The 21,707-nt window shown below is 54.7% G+C and overlaps 1 protein-coding gene across 16 annotated transcripts in view; it reads right to left on the reverse strand.

The window, feature by feature from the left end:
* Nucleotides 1–21,433, reverse strand: part of TMEM63A (transmembrane protein 63A) — a 32,918-nt gene extending 11,485 nt beyond the window's left edge. For 3 of the 16 annotated variants that reach the window (XM_033851194.2, XM_033851237.2, XM_073800923.1), the window contains exons 1-13: nt 17,751–19,294; nt 15,779–16,134; nt 12,735–12,814; nt 10,749–10,812; nt 9,750–9,787; nt 5,933–6,075; nt 5,153–5,204; nt 4,629–4,737; nt 3,767–3,837; nt 2,220–2,300; nt 1,910–2,033; nt 1,684–1,817; nt 251–388 (exon numbers count right to left, since the gene is read on the reverse strand). In XM_033851194.2, the coding sequence (XP_033707085.1) occupies nt 251–388; nt 1,684–1,817; nt 1,910–2,033; nt 2,220–2,300; nt 3,767–3,837; nt 4,629–4,737; nt 5,153–5,204; nt 5,933–6,075; nt 9,750–9,787; nt 10,749–10,812; nt 12,735–12,814; nt 15,779–15,964 (1,220 nt within the window). In that variant the 5' untranslated portion in view covers nt 15,965–16,134; nt 17,751–19,294. The other 13 variants (XM_073800885.1, XM_033851210.2, XM_033851221.2 and 10 more) reach the window with 13 other exon arrangements.
* Between the last annotated feature and the right edge of the window lie 274 nt (nt 21,434–21,707).

Genomic DNA, 21,707 nt, shown 5'->3' on the forward strand with positions numbered 1-21,707 from the left:
AAATTACATACATTGCTCCCATTATAATCCTACCAGATACTGCTGATACCGGGGAGAAACAATGGAGTGAAGTCCTGGCTGTGGACACACCACCCACCCCCATCACACCTCCCGCCCCCTGCCCAGAGGGGTGCAGGAGAGTATGAGTGTCTCTCTGAGTGCCAGGTCACACCGGTGCTTCCAGGTGACTTGGGCAGCCCTGCAGGGCTCCCAGGCCCCATTCCCGCCCCTTGCCGGCCTGGGGGCTCACCAGCAGATGTCTTCGGGGTAAGCGGCGAAGCTGACCGTCCACTTGGAGATGCAGAGCTCTCTGCTGTGGGAGGATGGCTGCGGGTCACTTTTGCACTGAAGGCCCTGACACTTGCAGGCGTTGAAGTCCTTCAGGATGCTGCCAGGAAATGTAGAAATGGCCAGGGTCCAGACCCCTCGGGGTACCATGTACCCACACAGCAAACAGGACCGTGTGAGAGTGGGAGCCCCATGGCACAGGACCTTTGCTTTATTATTAGTTTATTATACTTATGCTATAATTAGTGCTATGAAAGAGGTGCCATTCTTAGCACATTATGTGCAGAATTTTGCTGAATCCTCAGGACAACCCTCTAAGCCAGGGATTACCATTCCTATTTTACAGATGAGGAAACTGAGGCTCTCAGAGTTAGGTTTTGCACCCTGTCTGTCTGACCCCAGCTCCCACGCTGTTGGCATTGCCCCAACATAGGGTTCCTCCTTGCGGCCCCCCTCTGCCCTGCCCATGAAGCTGGACATCCCGCTGCCAGGCCCGGGGCCTCACTTTTCCACTCCCTCACCTCTTCCCAGGCCCCATAGCAACATTAGACTGCATCACCTACGACTCCAAGATGCCCCTCCCTAGGACTCCCACCCCCACCCTCTCCACACCTTCCCTCTTTAGTCTCCCACAAAGAACCCACCAGCGCCCCTACTCCTGTCTCAGAACACTCTTCCCCTTTCCACTGGCCTCGTCCCCACCCCAGCCTCACTTGAGAGTCTGCAAGGCACAGCCGGGAGTCTGTTCCCAGGGTTCACGATGCACAAAGCAGGGAAGGCAGGGGAAGGAGCATTTGCTGGGCCAGCTCCTTTCCGTCTCCCTCTACCGACCCCATCCCCTGCTGCCCCCGAGGCGAGACGACATGGAGATCCCAGGCATGAGAGCGTTTTAGGAGCTAGAGCTCATGCCAAGGTGCACTATGAAAACCCACTCCCTTGGGCCAGGCTCTCAGCAGCAGTGAGCATCCTGGAGTGCCCAGAGGTATTCCCCCACAGCAGTGCATTTGTAGGGAGATGGGAAGGCCATGCACAGAAGGAAGATCTGTGGTTCCAGAGTGGGTACATGAAAGAGGGTGGCATCCACCCCACCTGGTGAAATGCTGGCTCATAGAGGCAATGGGATCCCTGGGGCAGCTGGTGAGAGCCCGGCAGTGGGTAAGGCCATATCAACCCAAGAGGGGCTCAGCTGGAATCACCCATGCCCAGCTGTCACACAAACATCGGCCAGGCCTCCCCAAGGGAGTGGGTGTGGATGGCTGCCCCCAATCCCAGCCACACCGGCAGAAGGAGACGGAAATGCTACAAATCCCAGCGGTGGCGGTCCAGCAGTACCGTCTCTATCCAAGAGGGACAGCAATTTAGCTGGAGGCAGACAAGGAACATGCCCACACTCACTAGGTGGCCATGGACTTTTCCTGGAAGGTGACGAAGGCCATTCCCAGGGGCTGGTCCTGGACCCTGCATTCCTCTTCTGTGATCCTCTCCGTCAGCCTGTCCTTCATGCGTGTGTAGTAGGCGATGGCATCCTCCTACCAGAGGACACATCCCCTTGTGATGACACGGCCCTGTGCAGGTCTCAGGGGACCCAGCGCCCACGTTCCCGGGGGGTGTGGGCCCTCACCCACTCACACCCCTTCACTTCACAGCAGCAGAACTGGCCACAGGGCTTGGGGTTGATGAGGGTCTGCTGGCCTGTCTTCATCTGCAGGTTTGTGTAATAGGTCAGGCTCTTCTCTGTCTTTTTTCTGCAGTGGGAGGGACAAACTTCAGACTCGCAATCCTGTGGTGTGACTCACAGAGCCACTCCCCTCCTTTCCTCCCTACGGGGTCCGAGGCCAGCAAGGAAGGAGGATGGCATCTCAGAGGGAAGGAGTCAGAAAGGTGCAGGCCAGCTCAGCCCATGCCCGCCCACCCTGCCAGCCCTCCCTTACCTCTCCCTGCACAGGTAAATCAGCTTGGCCACGTTGTAGCACAGCTGGACCTCCACCACTTCACACGTGGGGTACGCGTCCCTGTGCCCAGGGCAGATCAGAAGCAAAAGATAGCCATTGGAAAAGAGAACCCCCCAGGCAGGAGAGACCCCCAAGACTCCAGGGGTGGCAGAGCAATTACACTGCTCATTTCTGTGCCAGGGGAGACCTCTTTCCTCTGTGCAATCCTATGTGCAACTCCTGGGCATTCCTGAACCGTGTAAATCCCCACCTACTACTTGCTAGGCACTGGGATGGAGCCTGGATAAGTTTACATTTTAGTGAGAGAGAGAGACACAGCCCATAGACATGTCAGGCAGACAATTTCAGGTCCCATTATGAGCTTTGCGGAAGAGAACAATGGTGTAAGCATCCCTTCTACAAGGCAAATTCACGCATCAATCCCCATGGATTGCAGCAGTGTTCACTAAAAGGGATGCCTGAAATAGGAGAAAGTGTGATTCAGTGTTTGTAATGGGAATGAGAGGACTTTTTTTTCTCTTTAAGGTAATATATTAAGTGGAGCTACTGTTTCCAAATGTTGCCTAACAGGAAACTTTGGGGAGCTGTTTCAAGGAATAGAGAAAATGATTCCAGTACCCAATGTTTATGTATAGAAAAATATTTCTAAAATACTTAGAGTTTCTAAAAGAGAGGTTCGTCAATAAATTTTAAACATTCATTTTGCAATTCTGTTTATACTAATAATTTGCTTAGCAAGTGTTCTTCATAAACAGTGCCAAGCCAAGCCAGCCCCTAATCCATACTACAAATTAATGACTGCTGATGAGGAATGAATACTGCCTGAAACCTCAACTCCCTAGCCCAGGTGCAAGTCCTCCAGCCCAGGGTCCTGGGAGCCTTCCCGGCCTGCTCTCCCCCGACCATCCCCTTTCCCGAAGCTCCATGAGATGCCCCGCATTCATTGCACCGTACACACAATTTCCTTCTCACAGGAAGGCCCTTCCTCTAGCCTCCACCTGCAGGTATCCCCGGTGCAGGTGCTCAGAGGAGGCTGCTGGAAAGGAGGTTCTGCTGGGAGAGAGCTCTGTGAGGACAGGGCTCCGGACACGGAGTGCTCACTCAAGAGACACGTGCTGAGCAGAAGACTGAACCACGAAATGCAGAGCGGGGCCCAGGTCCCTCCCCGCCTCCGAGACTGCTGTCTCTCGGGCATCTCTTACTCTGCAAAGCCGACGCAGAGAAGCCCAGGGTGAATCCTTTTCTTTTTTTTGTTCGTGGGGAATGTGTGGGCGTGTTGTTTCTATGAATCTTTTTCTCTGCCCCTGAGCTCTCAAGATGTTTATCTGCCCCACACCCTGGCCTGTATTCTGGCTACTGCGTTCACGTGGGCAGCCGTGGCTGCCGGCAGAGGACGTGCCGCCCCAGCCCAGGCCCTCACAGCCCCAGGAGAGCCTGCCCAGAGCAGCATCCGCGGCTCTGTGGCTGGGTCAAGTCCTCCTAGGGTGTCTCTCCCCTTCCCTCCCAGTGGAAGTGGCCCTGCTCACCGGAAGTGGCTCTCCACAGTCTCCTTCTTCGCGTCTCTGGAGAGTCCTGTGATGAACAGGGTCCGTCTCACCTGCCGCAGAAACACACCAGGGAGAAACGTCACCAGGGCAAGCCAGTCTGCCAGGGGGACACACCCTGTTCAAGCCTCCTCAGGGAAGACGATGGGGACTCAGAGGCTCAGGTGCTTGCCTTCCTGGCCTGACAGAGCCTTGAAGTCTCTTCTTTACATAGCATCTTCTTCTAGGCAGTCAAGAATAAATTTCCAGGGAATTCCCTGGTGGTCCAGTGGTTAGAGCTCTGCGCTTCCACTGCACGGGGCACGGGTTCGATCCCTGGTCAGGGAACTAAGATCCCGCATGCCACGCAGTGTGGCCAAAAAAAAAAAAAAAAAAATTTCCAAAGCAATTTCGATGAGCCTCCTTTGCATGACAAGAGACTGAGAAAGAACCCAGAAAGGGGAAGTGACTCAAATGAGGTCACACAGCAGATCAGAGGAGGACCCAGGCCTGGAACCAAGTAATAGAAACTCCCTCTCCCCCCATCGAGTTATGGGCTGCAATGAGAGAGGGAGCTGCTCTCAATTCAAACTTCTTGGAAGTTACTTAGAATCAGTAACTACACGCCCAAACCCCACAAATCTAAAGGCTAGTTGGCAAAATGGGGGGAAACAGCCAAATCCTAAAACAATCTACCAGAAAAAAATGTTAATGCCGATTCTGAGCACACATTTGCAAGCCTGAGGCCCCTCCTTACCCTCACTGCCATCGTGGTGCTGGGGAATGAGCCTGGCGCCACTCCTCCCCAGCTCCCACCTGAGACCCTCCCCAGCACGTGTCCAGCCCCCCACCGCCCCTCACTCACCAGGTTCTCCTCTTTGTACTTGATGGACCGGGTATGGTGCCGCATGAAGCCCACAGTGAGGATGAGGTAAAGGATAGCGAAGACGGTGTGCAGCCAAAGGAGGTCGTTGCTGCGGGGGAGGGAGGGACACCACCTGCCCTCAGGGCTGGGCTCCCAGGCAGGGAGTGAGGGTGCAGGGCTGGGCTTGGCTACCCTCATGGCACTGAGCTGAGGGCCAAAGGCTTCAGCACAACAGATTCCTCCAACAGAGGTTGAGCGGCCAGTGCCCTTTAGAGAGGGCACTGTCCTGACTAATGAAGACCAGCTCCACGGGGCCCTCTGTGTTTCCTAAAACCCGCTGCAAAACAATGGCGGCCTGGGGCGTGTCCATGCCCATAGCCCAGCAGCGGGCACCAACAGCAAAGAGGCTTTCAGACATTCACTCGCTCACTTTGGACGACCTCTGGCCTATCCCGGGCTCCAGAATCCGCCCTCTCCTTGGTCTCACCCATCAGCACCCTCACGCCCCCCAACTTCGAACTCACTCCGTCTGTAGGTTTGCGATGGTCGTCCTCCCAAAGCTGTAAGGGTCTTTGTCTGCAGAGAAGCACAGATACTCAGTTGCAGGGTCACACTAGGGGAGTGGGAGGGGGGCAGCACAGCCTTGGTCTGTGGAGCTCTGAGAAGCAGCAGCATAAGATGTCCGAGAAGTCAGAGGACTGTATCCGGTCTTTTCAGAGCTACACCAACCAAGGCCTCTGCTTTACTCCAAGATGCTTCTGGCAACTTCTCAACCTACCAGGTGGGTAAAGTCAAAATCTGAATTCATCTTGCTTTGAGAGTCTTGTGGCATTCCTTGAGAAATCTAGAAACACCCTAAGCTGTTCCCAAAGCCAAGGCTGGGAATCACTGGGCCTAAGAAGTGGATTCGTGATGGGGACACCGGATTCCTGTGGGTGCTGGGAAATAGAATGCCACGCTCTGATTTTCACTTTGAGCAACACAGACATCTTCTGGATCCACTACTTGTGGCCTCCTGATTTGGGTGGGGGCAGGAAACTACAAAACACACTCTGAAAGCCCCCGATCAGTCTTGGGGTCTTCCTCCTACTTAGATATTAGGGGCCCCAGCTCTTGGCCCAGGTTTGGGGTGGCTTCTTCTCCAGATCTTTAAGCAGATGGAAAAGTTCAGAAAGTCACCCTGAGACCTTCTCACATCTGAATTTGAGCATGAATCCCGGGGTTCTGATCCACCACAATGAGGCCCTTTCCCCAGGGCTGCTGCTCTGCCTGGGCCCAACTCAGGCAAGATGAGGAGTCCTTACCCAGCAAGCTCCCCGAGAGGTTGACGGGCAGGATGACACACAGAGACAAGAAGCTGACCACCACCAGCAGGAAGATGATGTGTCTCTGGAACGACAGGTAGTGGATGGCGTCCTCCCCACACCACTCCAGGATCTGGTCATCTCTGGCCAAGACACACATGGAATCCTAGTGAGTAGTGGTAACAGGCTGGGATGATCTCATTTAACCCTCATGACCGTCCGTGAGGTAGGTCCCAATTTGATCTCCACTTTTTTAAATATGAGGAAACAGGTACAGAAACAGCACATTAACTTTTACAAACATCCAGCCTGTAACAGCAGAGCTATGACGTGAACTCCAGAGCCTGGAGCTCTCAGCCCTCGCCCCACACTCCTGGACGAAGGAACCTGCCACTGCTCCACTTTAGGTCTCTAGAAACATCTGTGCCCACGTTTGTGTGTAAATACAATTATCCCTCATCCCTTTCCTGCACCCGTGGACAAGCAAAGCCACTGATAAGAGGGCTGCTGAGAATCTCCTGAGCAAAGCTGTGTGTGTCCAGGCTCACGGCTCCCACCCTTCCTCCCGTCTCCTCCTCAGGGAAACTGGGAGACAGAGGTGGAGCCACTGCTTTATTTTATTTATCTTTGAATATTTATCTATTTATTTGGCTGTGCCGGTCTTCGTTGAGGCGTGTGGGATCTTCGTGACCGCGTGCGGACCTTCATTGCGGCACGCGGGATCTTTAGTTGCCGCGTGTGGGATCTTTTAGTTGTGGCACGCGGGATCTAGTTCCCTGACCAGGGATTGAACCCGGGCCCCCTGCATTGGGAGCGCAGAGTTTTAACCACTGGGCCACCAGGGAAGTCCCTGGAGCTACTGCTTTAAACATTGTAAGGCTCAGTCCATCCCGCTGGCCCTGCCTCTTCCCTGTGTCCCTGCTGTGGCCCCAGAGGCGGGGGGCGACCTGCTCCACCCTTTCCCACCCTCAGTGCTGTATTTGGAGTCTCCAGGTCATTTGGGGACCCAGAAGATTCTGGGTTCTGACAGCCAGACTTCCATGCTACAGAGGGAGAAGGGGAGGGGGGTGTCTCCTGTTTTCCTATTCTCCTGACAGGGAGCTACCCTGAGGATCCTGCTTCCAGAAGACAGGGAAAGCCCTGCACTGGGAAGAAAGAGCTCAGGGAAGCAAGGGCCACAGCATAAAAAGGCAGGTGTGAAAGGTGTGGCGCGAGGGCTCTGCAGCCAGCCAGCCAGACCACGGTGGACTCCAGCTCAGCTGCCTCCAGAGAGGGTCACAGCACCCACCTGAGGCTGGGACCTAAAGCAGGGAGGCTACGACCCGCTAGCTAGCTGGTCACTCAGCAGGTGCACAGGAGGCAGTGAGGATCCAGGCCCAACGCCGTGCCTGGTGCCGGGTGGACGCTCGCGGTACGCTTGCTAATATTACCCCTTTTTACTGCTTACCTGGAGGACAAAGTTCTGCCACTGACTACACTGTTTTCACTTCTAAATACACTACCAAAATGCATATACTTTGCCACAATACGTGCTTACTAAACAAACATTGGTGAAGATTAAAACCCATAAGTGGGACTTCCCTGGTGGGCCAGTGGGTACGACTCCACGTTCCCAATGCAGGGGGCCGGGGTTCGATCCCCGGTCGGGGAACTAGATCCCACGTGCACGCCGCAACTAAAAAGATCCCGCATGCCGCAACTAAGAAATAAATAAATAAATATTTTTAAAAAATAAAACCAATAAGTGAGTAATTTTCATCAACAATTTTTTCTTGAGATACACCTCGAATTTCCCTATCTTGCTGGGAAAGGCAATCTGGAAGGAAACTGAGAGGCCTCTTTAAATGTCAGTTGTAACGCTGGGCGTGAGCAGCTGTTAAAATTTAATTGCAGGGCTTCGCTGGTGGCGCAGTGGTTGAGAGTCCGCCTGCCGAGGCAGGGGACACGGGTTCGTGCCCCGGTCCAGGAAGATCCCACATGCCGCGGAGCGGCTGGGCCCGTGAGCCATGGCCGCTGAGCCTGCGCGTCCGGAGCCTGTGCCACGCAATGGGAGAGGCCACAACAGTGAGAGGCCCGCGTACCGCGAAATAAAAAAAAAAAAAATTTAATTGCAGCCTTAAAAACAGTCAAAGGGTAGTCCTTTCTGTGGCAGGAACAGAAGAGAAAAAACAGTGGGAGTTGAAATGGAAAAATATGTCTGATACAGCATTAAAATGACAAAGCAGAATACGCAACTGTACGGGTATGGCCTCACTCAATGAGAAGTGAGGTCCTCGCAGAGAGGGCTGGAAGGGGACATGGAGTGATAGAAACAGTGGGTATGGACTGCGGTGCAAACCGTCAGCAGCCTTTGCTAGTTAACGTGAAGATGATGAGTCAAAGTTTCTGGCTTTGCCCCACCCGATCGAGGCAGAGAGTGGGGGGCACAGCCCAGGGTAGGGGAATGGCCTAAGTCCCAAGCAGCGGTGCCATGGGCAGTGGCTGAGCAGAGGGAAACATGCCGAGGGCATCTTTCAGAGGTAGGGGTAGGGGTGACTTAAAATTTCTTCCTATGAATTCTGTTCTGTACGTGATGGATTTTTGCACAGAACATGCATGACTTCCGACACTTCCGGAGGAAACGCTGACATGATTTTGGAGTGGGCAGGGAAGGGCGAGGCTGGCAAACCTACCTCTCCCACCTCTGTCCCCTCCTCCCTCCCAGAAACCTCCCCTCCTACTCCAGACCAGAGTTCACTGGTTTCTTCTGCACAACATGCCTTCTGCCAGTTCCCCTGGGAACAATTCTCACCAGCCTGGACTCTTCACAACACGCTCACGCGTGTGAATGCATTTGAACTAGACAGAGCAGGTGTTATTCTCAGCCTGCTTTTATAGTTGGGGAAACTGAAGCCCAGAGAGAGGGACATACCCAATGTCCTAGAACTGTCACATTTCATCACTTCTAAGATGGCATTTCCATATTTCAACACCTCTGAAATGGGGGGCACCCTGGGATCATAGCCAATCACAGCACAATAGGAAGCATTTTCTCATTCTCGGTGCTGTGCGTCTTACAACGGCGGTTTCTCAGATAGGATGCAATACGGCCGCAGGCAGCAGAGCTCAGACTCGCAGCTTGGCTCTCCCACCACATGCAAGGGGACTAACTGGCTTATAATCACCAAGCGCCTCTTTCAGGATTTCTCTCCAAGGGGCCCAAGTTTTTTTTTTCTTTTTTCTTTTTTTTTTTTTTTCTTTTTTTGCGGTTCGCGGGCCTCTCACTGTTGTGGCCTCTCCCGTTGCGGAGCACAGGCTCCGGACGCGCAGGCTCAGCGGCCACGGCTCACGAGCCCAGCCGCTCCGCGGCATGTGGGATCTTCCCAGACCGGGGCACGAACCCGTGTCCCCTGCATCGGCAGGCAAACTCTCAAACACCGCACCACCAGGGAAGCCCAAGGGGCCCAAGTTTTAAGGAAAAAAAGAAAACTTCTAACCACATGAGCTGAATATATTAAGCAATCATTATTTCTCCACTTTTCACTAATTCAAAGACATGACACTGCCTAGAAGAGCTTCCATCCAAATATATCCGTGTTAAATAGTACGTAGATATAATTCCTGCCTAATGCAAAAAATTAGCTTTAATTAGCTTGCACAGGGGCTCCCTGGGCCACCTTTATTCTCAGCCCCCAAGTATAGCTTTGGGTCTGAACTGAAAAGTATCTGAGAGACTCCAGCTCAGGATCAGGCAGCTTGGCTCTCTCCTGCTGACTGGCTGACACCCAAACAAACCCACCCAGACAAAGACACCTCCAGCCACCCGCGCTGTACTCACTGCAGGCGGAAGACCGCAGTCAGCCAGGGGCAGCATCCCTGGAAACGGAGAACAGGGATTAGCTTCCAACAATCTCTGTTTTTCGGAGGCAGACATAATCATCATCTTTGACTTTAAACAACCACCTAACCTCCCGTTTTATAAAAAGCAGTGCTTTTGTCCCAAATTCAGCAAAGCAACCCTCTTGTCCAAACGCGACAGAGTCGGTGTGTTCCCAGTCCTCTGTCACATGCATCCTGTGCCTGGAGATCTTGTGAACGTCTCTCAAGTTTTGACAATTTGTGGAATTATACAGGCTCCTGGGTCAAATGGTGCAACTTGAATGGAGAGCTGATGAAAGTTCAAGGCCGCTCTGGAGAAGCTGAGGGGGGGGGGGGGGCTTCTGTTTGTTTCAAGATAACTGAATGAGATGCAAGACAAAAGCAAGGAACCAAGCCCACTCAACTGGACAGTTCCCTGGGGCAGGGTTTAGAGAGGGAAAGGGTTTCATGGGTTTTAGTGTCCGTCCGTGGTATCTCTTCAACTTGATACCACTTCAAGCTGGACTACCAGCTGGGAAAAACAAATATTTGCTCGTCATTCATTTGACAGTCACTTAGCACCTACTGGGTGTCAGGAGGTGGGGAACAGGGCTGGATAAGATTCGGTTCCTGCCCACAGCTGGCTCATAAGCTAGCAAGCAAGTCAATAATTAACTGTCACACAAAGCCGTTAAGTATGATAACACAGACAAGAGCTGTAGCCAGGTGCCTGAGAATTAATCAAAGTCTCCCGATCCTGGATCACGCAGCTGCCACCTTTGCTGTGGTATTTCCCAAGTTCAGGTGTCTTTGTCAAAGCAGAGAAGAGCTCTCACCAGCATGTGCCACTCAAGGTCAAGGGTATAGAGTTAGCGGCTCAGCAGGAGTACAACTGCCCTCTCCCTGCCAATTCTTTACTGCCCATCCTTGCAAGCCCCCATCCCGCAGCCACAACCATACCTGCCCCTTAAATACCAACCAGCTCGCTTTCAAAGTCCTGCTGCCCTGAGGAGGAAGATGACAGTCTCTGGAATCTGGACTCACTAGAAACACAAAAGGGAAAAATGGCAGATAATCCTTTTAAAAGGTCTAAAAACTTATGTCTAGTATCTCGCTGCCTCTTAGAGCTCAGGACCAAAGCTACTGGTGCTCGGTGGCTGGAACAAAACATAACTCACCCTGTGAAAAATATAGGCAAGGGCATCGACCGTTCCAAGGTTTGGTGAGACGTCAAACTCTATGTTACGCGGGATGAATAACAGGGGGTCAGGGTGTCAGTGGACCATCCTGTGCTCCACACCCTTGAACCTCAGCCCTGTGACTGGTCTACGTAGAGTGACTTCAAAGTGTTGCCTGTTTACAATATATTTCCCAATAGAGCAAATAAAACTTGGAATAAATACTGTATTTTATCAAATCTAAGACACCACTGGTTGTAAAGGGCACAATTATTTTTTGAACCACTAAGGAGTAAAGGATGCTGTCAATTAACCATGATCACCATCGATAATAAGTTGCACCCAATTTCATAGATGAGAAAATGCCAAAGATGAGCGTTTTAGACTTGATGAACTAGGGCATTTCACATTGCTAATTTGGGCAGATCCTTGCTTCTGAGTAACCCATAAAAACACCCCGTGCGCTGTGAATTTGAGGTGTTTGCAATATGCTACGTTTTGCTTTTCTCTCTGTTTTCCTACTCCTGGCTTCACCATCCCACTTCTCATGGCATAAGGCCTGGTGAAGCTCAACTTTCAAAGCCTTTCCAGAGAACTGCCTCAATTGACCTTCATGGTAACCCTACGGGCAAGAAGAGGCAAGAGGAAACAACCGAACGAGCTCAGCGTCCTGACCAAGATGACACAGCCACGGAAGTGTGGAGGCCCCTGATTTCCAGGTGCTCTAGTCTCTTGTAGTACTCAGCCCTCCTAGGAGTGAATGTGCCAAAAAGGCACCAGGTGTTTCAAACGTTTCCCCCCAAACAGTCCAAGGCTGGCGCACAGCTGAAGCAGAGGCCCCAGCACCTTACCCCAAGGTTAATACCCTTGGGCTTCCGCAAACACCAGGGTGGAGACTGTGGGGAAAGAAGGTGCATTTACAGACACCCCCATCGCCCTCCTGCACAGACCGCATGTCAACATGGGAACCCCCTGAGGAGCAAGGGTGGGGGTCTGCCTGCGGAGCCCCCGGGGAGGCTTGGGCGGGACAGCCCGGACCAGTCTGTTTCCCCAATCGCTTCCTATTGCTGCATTTGGCACAAGATCCTGGGGTGTGGGACAGCTAGTTGGAGCTGGAAATTCCAGTTGTGCAGACCTGGCACTCATTCTCCCCCTTCAGGTGACATGCGTAGAGAGCCCAGGGTGGAGGTGGAAGGACGTGAGTCCTGGCCAAGGCAGTCTGTGCTGTGTGACAGAGTGTCCGAAGCGGGCGGATTAGGGCCACTGGCTGACCCTGACCCAGAGGAGAGGAGCAGCTCACCTACGGCCCTGCTGCCCTTCTCAATCCAGCTCGCCTCATCCCCAGCCCCGAACTAATTAATCTCAAAGGAGATACACTTGAAAATGTCCAAGGCGAGAAAGCAAGCTGGCGTCCTCCTCAGCTGATGATGAAAGCCTTAAGTATCTAAGGCAACTAGATTTCTTCCGTAGCCCGAAGCAGCTGGCTCGCCGCGGGCCAGCTCCGAGCCCCGGGGGAAAGCTGGGTGTGTGGGCAATGGTTTTCTTACCGCCCCCAAGAAGGTACCAAGGCTAATCTCACAGGTCTGTGGTGAAGAGCAGAGGGAACAGTCTCTGGTACAGGCCTGGCAGACACACTAATGAACACAATCTAATACGAGCATCATGTGTGGGCTGTGCCTGGTGGGCCTCACAAGCCCCCAGCCCCATCCCAGCCTCTGTCTCTGTCTCTGTCTCTCTCTCTCTCTCACACACACACACAGACGCTTGACGTAATGAGTCTTTTTTACCTGTTTGCTTCTGACACCAGGGCAATGCGGCCATAATCCCAGAAGTTTCTTCTTATGATGGAAAATACCAATACTAAAAACTAAAAGTAGAAAAGAAATCAGGTCTTGTAAAAGCGTATTGGATGGCTTCTAATTAGGGGCAATTGTCTTAGGAGCAAAGCCCACCCCTCCCCCAACACCCCCCCCACCCCGACTCAGGAGGGCTAAAAGGGCCAGAGAAGGCACGGAGCTGCCCCAGGCCGCACAGCTCAAGGGCTCAATGCTGTGCTCACCCCCTTCACCAGCTCCTGTCCCCTGTGCCCAAGCCACAGAGGCTGTCAACACTGACACGGAGCTTGCCCCAGCAGCCCCCTAGTCAAGCACTCAGGTCCTGCTCTTTTAGTCTCAAGGCAGCCCTGACAGCCACGGCCTTCCTCAGCCCTGGTTTGCCTGCAGGGTCTCCTGAGCAGGAAGGCCCTCACAGCAGCCCTGGGGACCAGCTCCCTCCTTCACTTTACATACAGCTGCATTTTTCATTACAGAACAGAGGTAGCAAAGCTCCTGGAAGCTGAGCCAGAAGTGGTCAGATCTTTATCTTGAGTTTGGTTCTCCTGGAGGCAAGCCCCGGGGACGCCTGGCGCAGAGCACGCGGGGCCCTCGGCAGGCCTGTGCGCCCAACAGCAACGCCAGGCGCTGGACTCAATTCTAACCCCCTTTCCGCTCTAAAAGTCTGTCGATTCTAGACTGTCTCCTCGCTCCCTCCGTGTCCACCTTTGCAGGTCCTCTGTCTTCCTCCTGCCTGTCTCCCCTCCCTGGACAGGCTCCCTCCCTTCAGGGCTCAGCGTTTTAATCAGTATATCCCTGCCTGCCCTAGTCAGGAACTGTGGTTTTAAATGTGGGTTTTGCGTAAAATAGCTAGTGGGAAGCAGCCGCATAGCACAGGGAGATCAGCTCAGTGGTTTGTGACCACCTAGAGGGGTGGGATAGGGAGGGTGGGAGGGAGGGAGACGCAAGAGGGAGGAGATATGGGAACATATGTATATGTATAACTGATTCACTTTGTTATACAGCAGAAACTAACACACTATTGTAAAGCTATTATACTCCAATAAAGATGTTAAAAAAATTAATGAATGAATTGGCTAAATGGAATTTATAATAAAGAACATTGTATATTTAAAAAGAAAGAAAGAAAGAAAGAAAGAAAAAGAAAGAAAGAAAGAAAAAGAAAGAAAGTTGTTGAAGTTAATGAGCACCCAACGCTGTAGTGAATCAGGGCCTCCTACGCTGAGTTGCACATGCAGAAAGGAAACATGGAAACTGGCATTTTCTCCGTCCTATTTGTCCGTGTTGGACATTCCCTTTATTCACGTCATGATACTCTTTCTGGTATTCCTTCATGTTTAAGCACAAATAAAATTGCTCTGTTTCTCAAGATATAAAAAAAAAAAAAAAAAAAAATGTGGGTTTTGGACCCCAGAGGGGCTGAGTTCCAGCAGAATTTTCTCAAGGTGAATCTGGAAGTTGGTGATATATTTTCAAAGGCAGGTGAGTCCTGCTGTCGGATAAACATGAAGGCGGCTCGGCAAGTGCCTGCCCTCTGCCCTGGCTGCTGCTCCCTTGGCTCGAGCGGTGTGGACATTTCCCACGCATCTCTCTCCTCCAGGCCCCTCTGGCTCTTTGGTGGGTCCCTTCCTCCACCCCACCCCCAATCCCCGTAACCTCCTGCAATACAAATCCACCCCCACCAGCACACTCCACCGGAGAGCTACTCTCTCTTCTCAACCAAGACATACCCACCCCAGCCTGCCTCTCCGGACTTCTCTCCTTGGCCCAGACCCTCCCCTCCCTGGAGACGCTGGATGGATCACAGCTCTAGGGCCACCCTCCTCCATGAATCCCACCAACCCTCACATCCATCACCACTCTCCTGCCTCCTCCCTCCTCCCAACCAAGGCTGGTAGATATGACTGTTCTCAACCTACAAATGGGTTTTGGCTCCAAGACGTGGGTTATTCGGCACTTAAAGAGCCCTTTTTCGTAAAAGCAACATGAGTAGCACACGGGTTCCCACATCTGCCCTTAGAGGACCAACAAATGTAGCAAAAGTCTAAGGCAACAATTTAGACTTTAATCCTAGGGAGGAAAATGCAAAGAGGAGTTAGGACTCCCTTTCCCTCTTCCTATGAACATTTTTCCCCCCAAGCAAACTTGGGTTGGATACCCGCCTCCTTCAGGGACGGGGGCCCTCGGGCTACCCTAACCCCCCTCCCCCAGGCCCCCACCTAACCTCTGGCCCAAAGCAGTCCAAGGGGTCTACTCCCTCCGTCCCCTCTTACCCTGTTTAATCAGATGGCCTCCACTACATGGGAGGAGAAGGTGACAAGAGGGACCAACAATCCCATGGGCACTTGTCAAAAGAAGGTGCCCCTGAGCCCCAGTAAATCTCACCTAGCATGTCTGAGCCAGTCTAGGGGAGAATACGGCATATTTCAGATTGGGTTGGGGGGGCGGTCTTTGGGAACAAGGAGGTCTGAACTAAAGAAAGGCCACCTATGAGGGTCGGCACTGAGCTCGCCTTTCCCCAGTTTTCTCCTTTTCTCGTCTGATCCTCTAAAGGCCCAGGGACCCCAGCGGGGAACAGGGGGGTGACATTTATAAATTGGGAATTGCAGCTGCTCTAATGCTCATTCACATCTCTCATCCCTGTGGACTGACCCTTCCCAGGGGCCTTAGACACATGACGGGCTGGTAACTCGGTAACAATGGTAATAATCAAAGAATCGTAATGTGTATTCTTTACACACATTGCCTTATTTAATCTTGTCCCAGAATCTTCGAGGTAAAAATTATTACCTCCATTTACAGAGCAAAAACCTGAGGCCTAAACAAGCTACGTAACACGCCCAAGGTTACAGAGCTGCGAAGTAGCGGAGCTAGGACTTCAACCCAGGGATGTCTGCTGGCTCCTCACCTGAGTTTCCCAGAAAGCCCTGGGGTGGTGGGGAGTTGGGGGATGGAGGTTAAACAAACAAATAACTGACACGATTCCCAAGGAGTCTCACCAGGAAGCAGCTGACGTCTATGAACAGGACAGTGGGGATGCCACCGAAGGTGACCCCCTGGAGCACGGTGCTGTTTTTGGCCGAGTTGTAGCAGTAGGAGTCATTGGGCTGGTCCCCGATGCCCAGCCGCTGGCGGATGGCCACCGCCCTGGATTGCCACAGCTCCAGGAATGGGGAGTCAGTCATCGTGCTGGTCCTCCCTGGAGAATGGGACCCGGCGGAGGGTCAGGGCTCCAAGTCTCCCGTGGTTTCCCAGGCCAGCGCGGGCAGAGCCAAGGGCGGGTGTCTCCTCCAGGGGCTGGTGGGGCACAGGGATCGGGGAGAGGCAGACACTGGCCCCGAGCGCCCGGCAGAGCCTACAGAGAATAGCTCCATTGTGGGAACAGCCCGGAGGGTCAGATGGACCGGGCGGATGGCTCACCCAGGACACAGCTGGCTGCCTCCCCAGCGGGGGTGAACAGGAGGACAGGGGAGGACAGGAGCTGCTGTGGTGCCTGCCTAAGGGGTGCCAAGTTCCTCCAGCCTCAGGGATGACTGCCGGGAAGTCATTCCTGCAGCGGGACCCTGGGAGGTCCGGAGGGCAGGCAGGGGAGACCAGGCAGGGCACAGGAATCAACAAAGGAGGAGGAAGAGTGTCCAAGTGCAACAACTCTTTTTTTTTTTTTTTTTGCGGTACGCGGGCCTCTCACTGCTGTGGCCTCTCCCGCTGTGGAGCACAGGCTCCGGACGCACAGGCTCAGCGGCCATGGCTCACGGGCCCAGCCGCTCCGTGGCATGTGGGATCTTCCCGGACCAGGGCACGAACCCGTGTCCCCTGCATCAGCAGGCGGACTCTCAGCCAGTGCGCCACCAGGGAAGCCCAACAACTCTTGAACATCTGAGCCACAGACAAGAGTTCATAGGATGTCAGGCCGGGGCCTCAGAGACAGGCCCACTCCATACACTTGGAAACCGAGGCTCAGAGATTAAGATTAAGGAGCTGGTCGGGGCAGAACTGGGTCTCAGACCCAGCCTCCTGGGTCCCAGACGCCAGCTCTCTTTCCACTACACCACACTCCTTCTGCAGCCGGCTACACACATGGGTTAGTTTAGTGAGAGATTAAAAGCCAGGAAAGGGGTAGCGGAGAGGAGACAGAGAAGGCAAAAGGGGGTGGTCTAGGGTGAGGAGGATGGGGCCCCAGGCCTCCTCAGGGACCCCTGAGTCGCCCACCGTGCACCGCTGGAGCACTCCCCAGGCTCTGCCCTCTCATTCCTACACCCCTAGCCTTACTGGAAGGTCCAGCATTTCCAAAGCAAATATCGCTCCAGGCTGGTTGTTGACTTTTCCTTCGAGGCTCCTGGTAACCCAGGTGAAACTAATGGAAATCTCCAAACACCAAAGGCCCCAGAGTTAGTAGCCAAGTTCTGGCCTGCTTTTCACACTGTCTGTGGCTGAAGAGCCTGGAGAAATGCTCAGCAACACCTTCCTCTCAAGGTCCCACCTCCTTAAATCTGGTTAACCTAGATTCCCAGGGGACTTCGGCTAAGTCTGGTCTTTCTACCTGTTAGAGGGACAAAAATCTTGGGGACAAGAAGAGGAGGTACAGAGAACAGACAGATATTTGGACTACCTGGTAATACTGGCAGGATGTGTGTTGGGAGAAGGTGATTCCCAATTCTGGCCCCTGGGACGGCTGGGTTGGGGACAGTCTCACACACACACACACGACAGGAAGTGCAGGGTGGGTGGGGGGAGGTGGCAGGTCAAGGGCATGGGAGGACTCCTCAGAAGGCCAAGTCACTCTCTCATCCCTATAAGAGACTGGGCAATGGCCAGAGGACGTGATGGTAGAGCCACAAAAGCTGCCTCGGGCAGACAGATGGTCTTAGCTTCCCTCCTTTAAACCCCACCCCCTGGCACCACCCCAGCGGAACGCCCAGCCTGACACTGATTGGCAAAGGCCTGCCCCTCCTTCCTGTCCCCCGCACTTACCAGATGCCAGGGGAAGGAAGTGTGGATGAACGCCTTGGAGAGGACCTCAGTTGATGCAGGCTCTAGCAAAGGCAGTGGCAGCCCTGGCCACCCTCCCAAGCTGCCTCAGGTCCGCCACTCATTTCCTGCAGGGCTTTCCTGACTGGGGTCATGGGCCACCAGCCTTTACAGACTTCCCTGAAGGAACACAGACCGTCAGAGGCACGTGGGAGCTGCCCTCTTCCAGTTCAGGGCTTCTGGTCTGAAACCCTGCAGCACACTTCCCCTGCACTCACACGTGCCCCAACGTGTCGGAACTCAAACGCTCGTGCGGAGCCTGTGGTTCTTTCCAATGCGCTCCCTCCTGCCCTGGCTCTCTCCCCAGACTCCTAGCACTACGGAGGGTCCACGCTCCTCTGTGCTGCCCTGCTCCTCTCTCCTCTCTCTTCCCCAGCACCACCTGAGGGTCCAGCCTGCCCCCTCTTGTCCAACGGCTCAAGGCCCTGCTGAAGCCAGGGCAGTGGACCTCCCCCCACAGAAGTACTGGCAGCTGTAGGCTCCAGGAAGACTGAGTCCAGGACCTCATACAGGCCCCAAGAGGCTTCCCCAGGGCCCCCAAAGGCTAGAATCAGGAAAAAGGAATGCAGCAGAACAAACAAGGAAGGCTTGAAAAGTGAAGTGGAAAGAAAAAAACCACCCCCATAAAATGGTCACAGAGGGAGCATTGTTCCTGGAAAGGGGCAGCTACTGCAGTGGTGCTGGGGCAGGATGAGCCCCACCAATGCTGCTTTGTGTTGAGCTTTGGGAGAGCAGAGGCCCCGCGGGAAGCAGGTACCTAGGCTCCTCTCCCCCCTTCAGCCCCAGTCACACCTCTAAGTCAAACAGGCTCCCCTGGGTGGTTTGACAAGGTTTGATAAGAAGGACTCAGTGAGGTCAGCCATCAGGTCCCAGCAGCCTGGGATGGACCCTCAGGGCTCCCCAGAGGTAGCCTGTCTTGCCTTCCCCCTCCAGGTGAGGGCACGGCTTTGGGGGCCCGCATTCCCTCTCAGAACTTCCTGCCTCGTTGTAGTCTGTTACCCATGGAAAGTCCAGATTCTGCTGAACCATGACGGTCCCTCCAGGGCCAGCCCCCTGCATCCTCCCAAACGGGCACGCTCTGAGAGGGCAGCTGGAAACACACGCACCACAGGGCGGCCCCGCCAGGCTCAGAAGGAACGGGACGAGGAGAGAAGGGAACTCAGCTGGTGGTGACCGGGAGAGAGCTAGCTCAGTGGGCAAAAGACTGGTGGTGCTGGGCAGGGGCCAAACCACCAAGTAGGCCCTGTGGCCAAAGGCGCCCTGCCTGGCGATGTTCACTCATCCCATATTTGTCAGATATGCATGTGTGAATGCCTAGTCTTGTCCATGCCTTTCAGAGAGCTCTCTGCTCATCACCTCATTCAGGAAAGGCAAGATATACTGCTGAGGCCCAGGCGCCAGGTGAGCAGCAGGTGACTCAGGCCCCAACGCAAAGTTCAGCCCACATACACCGTACAGTCTGGTTGTGGCCAGTGAGACTGAGAGCTCAATGCCATGGCTGGTCCCGAAGTTGCCAAAGAAGTCAGCCGCCAAGGCTAACCCCCTGCCCGCCTGAGCTGGTAGCTGCTGGCCCCTGCCACACCTGAAGACTTTTACGCCGCCCCTGCCAGGAGTGGCAGCACAACGCTGCAGGAAGCGTGCGAGCATCGTCAGCTCTTGCAAATTCAGGGTATTTTTATCATCACCAAATTTTCCGACCTTGTTAGGATGACAAGCAGCTCCAGGCCTTCTGCCACAGGAGGTGACTCTGATGTTCTAGATGGCAGGTTGCAAACCTCTCCTTAAAGCCCCACCAAACAGGGCCCAGGAACCTGGACAACCCTTTACCTCCACAGACACGAGCCCTGGAGCGCCAAGGAAACGGCACAGGGTCTGGCTGCAGTGGGAGGCGGGGGCAGCCGGCAGTCACCTGAGCAGGCTCTGGAGTTAGGGTCTCAGCACCACGTGCCTTTAGACAAGTGGCTTAAGCGCTCTGCGATCTGGCTTCCTTCTCCATAAAATGGGCACAATGACGTCTCTCCTGCAGGGCTGGTGAGAGGCAACGTCCATAAGGCACTGAGCCTTCGTGGGCACTCAAAACCTCCTCTTATTTTGTCACCTCTCCAGACAGTGGGAAAGACAACATGAGGGATAGCAGGACCCCATCTGATATTTTTCCTGTTACAGCCCAGTGAACAGCCAAGGGAGACCTTTGCCCCCAAACTAAACAAACAAGAGGCGAATGAAGGCAAAAGGAGGCCTCTGCTTCTGTACACATCCACCTCAATGCAGAAGCAGACTCAGGACTACCTGACAGCTGTCAGAGGAGGGGAGAAGGTAGAAAGACAATGGGCGTGCAGAAGGGAGAAGGGAAATATGGGTCGTTTCTCCAATAAGCGACGACCTGGAGTCTTTCCTTCTTGCCAACGACTGTCCACAGCCCTGCAGGAGCCAGGGCCTGAGAAAGACCCCAGGATGCCGCCTTGTACACACTGGGCCTGGAGTGGTGAGCACAGTCCACTGGCTTAACCTCAAACCCTGCACGCTGTGGGGCTGGGACACAGCCACACAACTTCATCGTGGAAGGAAGCTGGCGGGTCATTCTGCGTACCGCTGTGGCCTGCTGCCCTTCAGGACACCGCCTGAGCTGAAAGACAGAGGCCACGCCAGAGTCTCAGGTGGCCGGGCTTATCAGGTACTGGCACCTCTGCGTTTTGGGTTTCCTGGCAGAGCTCTCCTCGCCCTCCCCACCCCTCCCCAAACCCCCAGCTTCCCTCCTCAGGACTCCACCAGGGCTGCAGGGAGCGGTCACCGGGGAGCAGCCCCAAGGTGCTTTCTACCTTCCCAGCAGCAGGTGACTCAGATGCCTGGCCCCTTCCCAGGCCCACCTCGCAGAGTCGGAGAAGGAAGGGCCCCCAGCCTGCGCTCCGGGTTAGGCTGGGAGGTCGACACCAGCTGAGAAAACCCCAAAGAGAGGGGTGGGAAGAGAAAGGGATCAGCCATAAAAGCGAAAAGTTGGAGCCTTGGAGGGGGAAATCCCGAAAAGTCGTTAGGAAAGTGGAGAGGCGCGGCGCTGGAAGAGGGGCGCGGGGTCTGCGTGGCCCAGGGACGGACCTTCTCCTCCCACCCACCCGGTCACCCCCTGCTCCGGAGTCGGGGCTGCGGAGGCCGGAGGGCCGCACCCCGGAACCGGACACTAGACATGGCACCCTGACGTAGACCCCAGGCCCTGCACGTCCCGGGAAAGGCGGAGGGCGACATTCCCCCCTCCCAACGCTTCTTCCCCTTTACCTGCGGCGGCGGCGCTGCGGCCCGGAGCGGCCCGGGGAGGTTGTCTGGCTCCACCTGGCCGGGCGGGGCGGCGTCCAGACTACTTACAAGTTACAAAGTGAAACTCCGGCACTCGTGCACATGCGCAGACCCGCGCCCACTGCTTGCTCAATTTGCAGCTTCAGCGGGACAGGCGTCTGCGCTGCCGCCGGCTCCCGCGCCCCGGACCGTGCGCCCCTCGGCGATCCTCCGCCCTGGCTTGGCCCCGGGGCGGCTGCTCAGCCCGCGCAGCTCCTCCTAATGTTCTGCAGACCCCGGCCGGGCCGGCTCGCATCCTGGGACCGAGGAGGGCGCCGCCACGGCTAATTCCTCTCCCCAGTCCCCGGCGCGTCCCCCTTGCCCCGGCACCTCGGGGAACCCCGGGCCTAGCACAGGGGGAGGCGCGGGGAGAGCATCAGCAAATGTTCTTGGTTGTCCTGTATTGCACTGAATTTCCGCGACTGGCTCCTCGGCCCGCCAGGGGGAGTGGGAGGATGGGAAGCTCTGCTGGGCTCAGCCCGCACCTCGGCTCCACGCAGTCCGCGGTCACCCGGATCCCAGTGTGAAAGGCCGCGGCTCCCCCACCGCTCTGGGCAGCCGGACGGGGAACGC

This window comes from Tursiops truncatus, chromosome 1 (genome assembly GCF_011762595.2).
Source record: "Tursiops truncatus isolate mTurTru1 chromosome 1, mTurTru1.mat.Y, whole genome shotgun sequence".
NCBI classification, from domain to species: domain Eukaryota; kingdom Metazoa; phylum Chordata; class Mammalia; order Artiodactyla; family Delphinidae; genus Tursiops; species Tursiops truncatus.